The 10264-nt window shown below is 44.3% G+C and overlaps 1 protein-coding gene across 1 annotated transcript in view; it reads right to left on the bottom strand.

Annotated features, from left to right (window-relative positions):
* CEP152 (centrosomal protein 152kDa) overlaps positions 1 to 10264 on the bottom strand; it is a 100959-nt gene that overhangs the window by 61086 nt on the left and 29609 nt on the right. The window contains exons 9-10 of the mRNA XM_014537831.1: positions 7289 to 7489; positions 1590 to 1737 (exon numbers count right to left, since the gene is read on the bottom strand). Coding sequence (XP_014393317.1) covers positions 1590 to 1737; positions 7289 to 7489 — 349 coding nt within the window. The remainder of the gene's footprint in view (positions 1 to 1589; positions 1738 to 7288; positions 7490 to 10264) is intronic.

Below are 10264 nucleotides of genomic sequence, written 5' to 3'. Positions count from 1 at the left end.
TGCACCAGGCCTCTATCCTATATAATAAAAGGGTAATATGCAAATTGACCCTAACAGCAGAACGACTGGGAATGACTGGTCACTATGACACACACTGACCACCAGGGGGCAGATGCTTAATGCAGGAGCTGTCCCCTGGTGGTCAGTGCGCTCCCACATGGGGGAGCTCTGCTCAGCCACAAGCCAGGGCTGATGGCTGCCAGCACAGCGGTGGTGGTGGGAGCCTCTCCTGCCTCCTCAGCAGCACTAAGGATGTCCGACTGCATCTTAGGTCTGCTCCCTGCTTATAAGTGGACATCCCCTGAGGGCTGCCGGGCTGCCAGAGGGATGTCTGACTGCCAGCTTGGGCCGGATCCCCCAGGGAGTGGGCCTACGCCAGCAGGTGGACATCCTCCGAGAGGTTCCAGACTGCAAGAGGGCATAGGCCAGGCTGAGGGACGCCCCCCCCCCCGCCAGTGCACAAATTTTTGTACACCGAGCCTCTAGTCATTTTATAAAAATGAATAGGAAATCATAACATTGCTGAAACTAATGATAGGAAGCATATTCTCAAACTTAATACCATGGAGACCATAGGAGAAATCTTAAGAATGACAGCCCTGGATGGTGTGCTCAGTGGCTATAGTGTCTGCCCCTGGACCAAAGGGACATGAGTTCGAAATCGGATCAAAGGCATCCCTGGCTTGTCAGGACACATTTGGGAGGCCACCATTCACTGTGTCTCTGTCACATCTATGTTTCTCTCTCCCCCCCCCCTTCTTCCCTTCCACTCTCTATAAAAATCAATGGAGCCTGCCTGGTGTGGTTCAGTGGTTGAGCATTGACTAGGAGGTCACCGTTCGATTCCTGGTCAGGGCACATGCCCAGGTTGTGGGCTCGATCCCCAGTTGTGGGCTCGATCCCCAGTGTGGGCTCGATCCCCAGTGTGGGGCATGCAGGAGGCTTCTCACCAGGCTTCTCTCACATCGATGTTTCTCACTGCCTTTCCCTCTCTCTTCCACTCTCTCTAAATATCAATGGAAAAATATCCTTCGGTGAGGATTGATTTTTTAAAAAATTATAAAAACTATAACTCACTGGCTTCAATTGATTAGGTAAGTGGCTATATTCCATTGTGAGAGGGAAAATAATTAAAGAAGTTACACAAAATGACAGAACTACATGATCAGTGATCAATTCTAAACAGCAAAATATAACAGGATTTCATATCATTTTTAGCTTTCAGAGATAGACTCTACATTTATTATTCAATTTCTGAACATTCAGCTTTGGTACATTTTCAAAAGCAGGTTATTATCTATGCATGTGGCCTTCATTTCACTTGAAGGAAATACATTCAAATGTCTACTGCAGTTACCTCTGTGCAGTAGAATTACTGGTTATTGTTATTTTCTACCTTATATTGCCTGTGTTTTCCAAATTATCTAATAAATATGCACTAGCTCTGACACATGTATAGTAACGATGTTTAAAAAATTGTTACCAATGATCTCAATTGTCTTTTCTGGGGCTTTATAATTCAAGGCTCCTATGTTCTCTCTGCATAGTATACTAGCCTTCCGGGAGACCACAGAGCCTCAGACACCCACCTGAGTGCAGCAAGTTGGCACACTGCTTTTGACTCTCCTCTAGACTTCTGGACAATCTGTTAATCATCTCCGTCTTTTCTAATTTGGTTGCTTCTTGATTCCTTTCCAGTTGTTTCACCTTGTCTTTCAAATGACAGCAAATGTCTTCCTAAATAGAAAAAGTGTTCAAGAAGTCATTTTTATGATCCATTATTAAGTACTAAACTATCAATTATCATTCATGATTGGGTTTTAAGTCAACTATAAAATCATCACATGGCAACATCACCTCCTCTACAAGGATAAGTGCACGGGACTGGGAGTCAGGCGAACCAAGTCATGCGATCTTGGGTGAGTCGTCAACTTCTCAGTCTGTTTTTTTCTTTTGGAATTACACTAACAAAGGTTGAATTCCATGATTTCTAAAGTGCCTTCTGCTCTTCATTCACAAGACACTGCTGTTCTAGAACTAGGTCCTATTCAGGCCAAAGGAAAGGCAGTACATTCCTACTAGTATTTGCACTTTACACTGCCAGTGAAGTGTGTGTAGACACATTCAGGCATGCCACGCTGACTCTGAAGCATGGAGTTTCTATCCCAGGACAGCAAGGACACAGACAAACACACGGAGCCTTCCTTGACTCTGAGCATCCAAAAGCTCATTCAGTTCTGAGCAGCCAAAAATAATCTTTCCCTCTTCTGAACTCCTTTTAAACTTGATCTGTTTCGTGTTTTTCCTTCTACCTTTTACATGTCTTACTTGTCTTCATAGTTTCCTTGCAGGTGCCTATGCAGTGCCTTACACATAGTATGTACTACAAAAAAAAACAAAACAACAAAAAAAAACTTAAAAATAAATGACAAAGAACAACAAATAGAATGAATGTGTGCACACATGTATGTGTGTAACTGTATGGGGATGTATAAATACAGAGCATGTATACAATGTATTCAAGCTTCTTTTAAAAAAATGCGTTTGTGTGTTTGGGAGTAGTGAGTCACGGGAGTGCCGAGCCCCTGTAGGAGAAATCATCACCTCTCATTCAAAAAGGACTTCACAGGCTGAATTCCAGGCCAAAGGAGCATGAGAAAGGCAGAGAGGTAAATTGGCTAAAGTTCCCTGGAAAAAACCTGAAGAAATTAATAGAAAGAGGAAAATCAAGAAAGGGCTTTAAAGCAGAAAGCATTGGGGGCCTGATCCATAGGAAAACCTCAAGCCTAATAATGCCCTAAGGATACCACCCCAAAGCACACCTCATAAGGATACGGACAGTGCCCCTGAGCAGAGGAAAGGGACTCTGAAGTCTCCTGTTTTGGCTTAACAATTCATGTGAACTTTGTGTTCTAGTGCATGATGTAGCCATGTTTGCTTTAAATTTTTTCTTCTGAATTTGTGGGCAAAATGGAGCTCCTGGAAACTGCCCGTGTTTATCCAACCCTGCCAGCCTCTTGGCCACGCTGCTGATCCCCAGGCCAGCTCGAAAAGCAGGGCTCTCACGCACCAGAGTACCACGCAAGCACAGTGAGTGCCCTAAAGTCAATGACAGCGTGAACGTGTGTGCAAGACAGGGTGGGGAGACAGCTAACGCTTATGAGCTGAGGAAGTCATAGAGATTTTACAAGAGACTGCAAACTGGTTTATAAAAAAAAAAAAAGTAGATATGAAAAACATTGTAAACAAAAGGCAGACTGTGGCGATGATTTACCTACATGCATTAATCAATTAAATCATGCAGTTTCCTGTTGACAAGTTCAGGAAAACAGATTACACTCATAAACTGTGCAACTTAAACACCAAAAACAAACAAAACAAAATGAATGGCTCCATCTTTTCCATGATTAGCATGAGTGATGAGAACACTCAATTCAAGACAAAGACAGACATCTTTTAAGACTGAATGAGACAAGTGGGGTCATAAAAAGAGTAATAATAGCTGAGTCCATGGAAGCAAATAAAATTGAACAGATTTCTATGGCACAGCCAAAATGAAGATTAGGACACACACACACACACACACACACACACACACACACACACACGTCTGTGAGAGTCCCTCAGCCAATAGAATGAGTTTAAATTAAATATAACGTAAAAGAAAGGTAGGAAAGGGATCACATGAAAATCATGACACAGAAACCAAAGTCCTTGACTTCACTGAAAGCTGAAGATTTCAAGACCAGAATGAAAAAAGGTTTTAGACCAGGGGTGGGCAAACTTTTTGACTCGAGGGCCACAATGGGTTCTTAAACTGGACCGGAGGGCCGGAACAAAAGCATGGATGGAGTGTTTGTGTGAACTAATATAAATTCAAAGTAAACATCATTACATAAAAGGGTACGGTCTTTTTTTTTTTTTTTAGTTTTATTCATTTCAAACTGGCCGTAGTTTGCCCACGGCTGTTTTAGATCCTCAAGGAGATAGAGATCCTCCCATGACACTTCCATGCATTAGAGATACAGAGGCAGGGTAGAGGAGAGAATCTGGGAGACAGTTGACCAGGAGCAAGCAGCTCGTCTGCTCTCATCTTCTCTGTCACACGGGAGGACCTAGAGAAACTCAGCCAAAGTAACAAGAACTGTTACAATGTGTTGTGAATGTGTACAATCCTTCCTACCCAGAAAAGCTGGTGGCTAAAAGACAACACTAAAGTAATACAGTGGGGCCTTGGCTTATGAGTTTAATTCGTTCCGAGACCGAGCTCGTTAAGGAGCTCGTTAACTCAAATTACTCTATCAACTCAATGCAAAAAATCGGCCGAGAGACAGCTGGTATCTCAAAAAACTCGTTAGTCGGGACACTGGTAAGTCAAGGCCCCACTGTATTATAATTTCACAAGCCATATATTTCTCAAAATATACTAGTTACAGAGACATTTCTAAAAAGCCCAGCTGTACCATGGATAGCTAAGTTAGGCAATCGCCGTGTTGAATTTTTGTCTTTCAAAATATACTTAAATATACATCAAGCTAGTTTACATCCTGATGTTTAGCTGTTGTTCAATAAAGGTTTTGCTGAACAGGTGAAATAATGCAATTAATCTACAACTGCAGTCGCTTCCCAGCAAGAATGTGTTTTTCATAAAGCGGTGATTTTCAACCTTTCAATCTGAAGAAGCTCCCTGGTCTTCTAAAAAAACACTGCATATGCTCACACCCAAAGGAAACTCCTCCGCTGTTTCAGAGGATCCATCCGTCTCCTGGGGCCTGGTCCGGACTGCCTTAGAGGAGGCCAGGGTAAGAATCGCTTTAACCAGGAACACTTACACCGCGTGAGCATCTGCTCTGTCAACACTGTGCACATCAAACACACAGTACATGGCACACAGTCATAACTACATGAGAGCCGCTCACAACCCAGACACCGGCGAACGTATTCATTTACTGAATTACCCAGTTATTTGTTCCTTGCTACTTACTTTCTAAGACTTGTTTTACTTTTCTTTGCAATCTGCTGAACAGAGTGTAGCAGATAAGTGTTCACCCGAAAGGGAAATAACATGCAGCTCCCTCTGTAATAACCCTTATGAAGAAAAAGCGGGCAAGGGGTAAAATGCAGTATGTACGTATGGCTACCGGTTATGTAAGAAAATCTACATCGACCCTCTCCATGTGGAAGAGACTCAATGCATTTTCAGATGACAGGCGGGCATCTCCCTCGCTCCTGGTGGATTTTTACAGCACCTCTACAGTCAGGAGTCTCAATTTCAATTCTGAAATTATATAGACTGACCTTTCCTTAAAAACACTACTGAGGCAACTGACAGCAAATGGAGAGCACAAAAGGGCACCATAATGAAACACTCCCAGGAAGAAACAACGATAAGCACTTTGGCATCGGCACTTTGCAAAGCAGTTGTGCAATTATACACAGAGGCCTATATCCGTGCTGTGCTATGCGATGCTATTTAAGAAAAACAACAAAACAGTCACAGAATGTAACGGCAGAAAAAAGACCTTAATCAGCACCTTCAGTGTATGGTTCAGGGGTCCGAAGCCCATTCAGCACAGAGCCAAGACTTTGTTCTCTGCTCCAGTCTAAGGTTCTTCTACGGATGGGGGCAGAGAATCGAGAATGGACTGGGCTCAGGAGCTGAACACACAGGAGTTCTCCCAGCCCTCCCCATAACTGTGTCTAAGGCAGCAGAGAATGGAGACATCCTCAAGTAACCCAGGATGCAAAAGCCGCCAGACACCACTCCTCTCATCATCCAAGGAGGACCGTTCTCCACGTCTAACTGTAATGCTATTCCCCACACACAACCAAAGTTAATAAAACTGTATTTCAAACTCCATTTGTTTATATATTATATAAAGTAAATTCTCAATAATTTTACCTAACCTTTGTCTTTCCCCACCCCTATATATGCTCCACACTGGTCAAATTCATAATAAGTTTCTCTATAAAAAGAATAAAAACATCTTTAGGAAAATGAACATAATAAAAACTCATATAAATGTACATTAAAATAAAATAAAATGGTATACAAACAATTATTATTGCCAATAATGCATCTTATATTAGCTCTATCTAAATAATGGAAAATTTTAGAGTCAGCTGTATAAATAAGAAATAAGAACCCAAATCAGAATGAATTTTAAGTGTAGTGGAATTTTCCATACACTCACATCTTATTTTTCTTCTTCTCTTCCTTTGGGTTAAATTAGTTCTGAAACTGCATTAAGGAAAATGCACTCTGAAATTTTATTCACTGAAACGATTACCTGGAGTTTTGGAGCACAAGCAAACCCCCCACCTGACTCACCATCAGCTTACAACATCCTATTCCCTTTGGGGCAAAAGTAATAAAAACTGTGAAATGTGCTCAAGTCTCAAACCTCAATAATTTTAGATCAGACTAACTTCCCTCATTTACTATGCTAGTCTCAAAATGAACTCTTCTCTCAAGAACCATTTCTAGACAGTCTTAATGATGGGCTTCTTACCAAACACTGGGAGACCCAAGAAAGGTGTTCTAGTGGTTAAGCTCCCAGGACCAGCCCTCAAGCCATCTCCCAGAAAACTCATTCCTTCCAGTCTGGATTTATTCCAGGACAATATGTATAAACTAGAGGCCCGGTGTACGAATTCGTGCACAGTGGGGTCCCTCAGCCTGGCCTGCGGGATTGGGCCAAAACTGGCTCTATGACATCCCCCGAGGGGTCCCAGATTGTGAGACGGCACAGGCCAGGCTGAGGGACCCCACTGGTGCACGATCAGGGCCGGGGAGGGACACCGGAGGTTGGCTAGCCAGGGAGGGACTGTGGGAGGGCTCCAGGGTGTGTTCGGCTCAGTCCCGATCAGGCGGACCCCAGCAACAAGCTAACCTACCAGTCGGAGCATCTGCCCCCTGGTGGTCAGTGTACATCATAGCGAGCGGTTGAGCAGTCTTAGCATATCATTAGCATATTACACTTTGATTGCTTGAACGGCCGACCTGACAACCGGACAATTAGCATATTAGGCTTTTACTATATAGGATACCCTACAAGTAAACGACTAGCACTGTGAGAATTCATCCTACCACAGGAAGGATTTCCAAAATCATGCCTGCCTTAGGGAGTAGGCATAAATAAAAAATCTTTGTCTTTAAATTTTTACTTACAATAAAAAACCTACTGCAAACATCCAAAATTTCTATATGAAGAACCACAAAATGTCAGTTACAAGACAGAACGGCTTTGCTTATTGATAACAGTGGCTCATTTGAAATCATCCCAACCTGTTCCTTAAGGGCAGCCACCGTAGCATCCAACTTGTTTTGTAAGGACAGCACTTGCTCCTCGTACTTGTTGGTGAGGCCCGCCACGACGCTCTCGTGCTGCTCCCGGGCGCGCTGCAGGGACTCGGAGTGATGCAGGTCCAGCAGCTGCTGCTTCAGGCTTTCCAGGGCCATTTCCGTCGTCCTGGACTTCTTAATCATCTAGCAGACACACGACAGCCCCGTTTATGGTATGTGACTCTGTGCTCTCTTTATAAACATTAACTCCCAAAATCAACCATGCTTTAATGACAGTAGAGAAGGGTCTCCCCATGGTGGCTCTGGTTCCTTAAGGCTTCCCTGTCTGGGACCCACCAGGCCCATAGGGGCTGCAAACATTATTCACTGAGAAGAAAAAAAAAAACTGGAATTACCCGAGATGACAATGTGGGTACCAGACAAGGAACCTGCGGCAACTATACGGTCCCAGTGCTGTTTGCAATGCTCTGTGAGCCAAGTGTGGGGGGCAATCCAATTGTCAGGTCACAGAAAAAGAAAACTGTTTCTTGAAAGACTGATGAAACTTGTCAATGGTCACTTACTAAAAACACGGTTTTGAAAGCTATAATTGTACAGTAACTACACCAGTATTTTGTAACTGTACAATTATAGCTTTCAATACTGGCTCCCAAAATATGTCCATGTCCTAATTCCTGAAACTTGTGAATACCTTATGTTACATGGCAAGAGAAAATTGAGGTTGCGGACTGAACTGAAGTTGTTAAACTGATGACTTTAAAATAAGGAGATTATCCCGGATTATCTGGGTGGGCCTAATGTATCCACAAGGGTCCTTAAATGAGGAAAACTGAGGCAGAAAGGTCAGAACCAGTGACCTCTGGCTCTGAGGATGGAAAAGGGCCATACACCCTTTGCATGTAGCCTCTCAAGGCTAGAAAACGCAAGAAAATGGATTATCCCACTAATACCGTTTTAATTAGCTAGTTATTAAGAATACCAAAGAAGGAAAAGGAAGGCCAGAACATTATAGGCATGTCACTTGGGCAGCTTCACCAGGAAGCTGCAACTTCACACTCCCCAGGGAGCTGCTGGCCCATTCCCTGCAGATTACTGGGGGAAGGGACTGAACAAAGGGAAGATGGGCACATGGGCAGTGAAGTTGGGGTGACCTAGGGAAGGTGCCCATCAGTCAAACCTGGGAACAGAAATCACTGGACAAAAGAGGCAGGGCTACTGCAAGCCCGCAAAAATTTGGGAATACATAATCCCCTAGACTAGTGGTCGGCAAACTGCGACTCGGCAAACCGCGGCTCGCGAGCCACATGCGGCTCTTTGGCCCCTTCAGTGTGGCTCTTCCACAAAATACCGACTTCTGTGCACGGGCCACGAAGTTTCAATCGCACTGTATGTGTGCGCCTGCACGTGGTATTTTGTGGAAGAGCCACACTCAAGGGGCCAAAGAGCCGCATGTGGCTCGCAAGCCACGGTTTGCCGACCACGGCCCTAGACAAAGGCGCTCTCTCTCTTGGCTCTTGGCTCTCTGGTCTCTTTGGCTTTGCTCCTGCCCGTGTTCCCTCCATAGCCATGTGGCCCTCGGGACCCCACATGCAATGGACTGCTGGACTGCAGCTGGGAACACAAACTAAGCTGGTTTAACGTTGGACTGGACACTGCTCCAACATGGGATGAAAACTCTGGGCAACGGCTTTCATTCTAGCCCTACTGACGTCACACCTACACTTCTTCTGTGGCGGGACAGAGGAAAACGGGACCTTGGAAACTCAGGGGTGTAACCCCACAGAAATAAAGCTTTCTACAATGTCTCAGCTTCCCATGGAGACCTCTGGAAATTCTTATTCCAGTGGCACCCCAAGAAGCCCACTTCCCCCAGCAACTGGTGGGGAATGAGGGAATCTCCCTACCGCTAACACCATAGAGCTTCCAAAAAGCAACACAGCCCTATTCACACCTTAATTTTAGCCCAGTGAGACCCATGCCAGACGTCGGACCTCTGGAACTCTAAGATAATAATTTGTGTTGTTTTAAACCACTAAGTTTTTGGTATTCTGTTATAGCAGCAATAGGAAACCAAAACACCTGGTAATTCTGTTAGGTTTTTTTTATTTTATTTTATTCTTTTATTTATGCTACTTTATTTCTGATAAATGCAATTTCTAATTCAGAAGATTACAAAATTATAACCTTTTACTACATAAAAAGCTATAATTGTAGTTACAACTAATAACTTTATCAGTTTTCAAAACTTTTAAAATAATCTACTGCAATACTGTGATTTCTAAGAAATATATATTGGGTCATTCAAATGACCAATGTATTTGGTCCTCATCTGCGATTCCTGGCTCACAGCTCCCAAAACCTTGGCATTTCCTAAGTGTTGCGAGTGATAAAATGTCTCCTGTTGTGTGAATGAGGTTGACTTTTCACCTGAGGATGGGGGCTGGTTGTGTTGGAACTTTCAGTCCCATCCCCTGACCTCCAAGGTGGGGAGAGGGGCTAGAGGTTGAATTAATCGTAGGTGTCTGATTTTAATCAACCATGCCAAGGCAATGAAGTCTCCATAAAAACCCAATCAGACAGGGTTCTCAGAGCTTCTGAGGTGGTGGACATGTGGAGATGCAGGGAGAGTCAAGAGGGCATGAAAGCTCCGAATCCTTTCCCCATACCCTGCTCCATGCCTCTCTTCCCCTGGCTGTTCCTGAGTTATATCCTTTTATAATAAACCAACTAGAGGCCCGATGCACAAAAATTCGTGCACTGGGGTGGGAGCGGGGGGAGAAGTCCCTCAGCTCGACCTGCACCCTCTGGCAGTCTGGGAGCCCTCGAGGGAGATCCAACTGATGGCTTAGGCCTGCTCAGGGAGCGGGCCTAAGCCACAGTCTGGCCTCCCTCTATGGGAAGCAACTGGCAGGCCGATTGGGCAGCTGTCGAGCAGCCAGCCCCACCCCCCAATTGCCC

Source organism: Myotis brandtii, unplaced genomic scaffold (assembly GCF_000412655.1).
Source record: "Myotis brandtii unplaced genomic scaffold, ASM41265v1 scaffold182, whole genome shotgun sequence".
NCBI lineage: Eukaryota > Metazoa > Chordata > Mammalia > Chiroptera > Vespertilionidae > Myotis > Myotis brandtii.
This window is presented reverse-complemented; position numbering and strand designations above follow the sequence as displayed.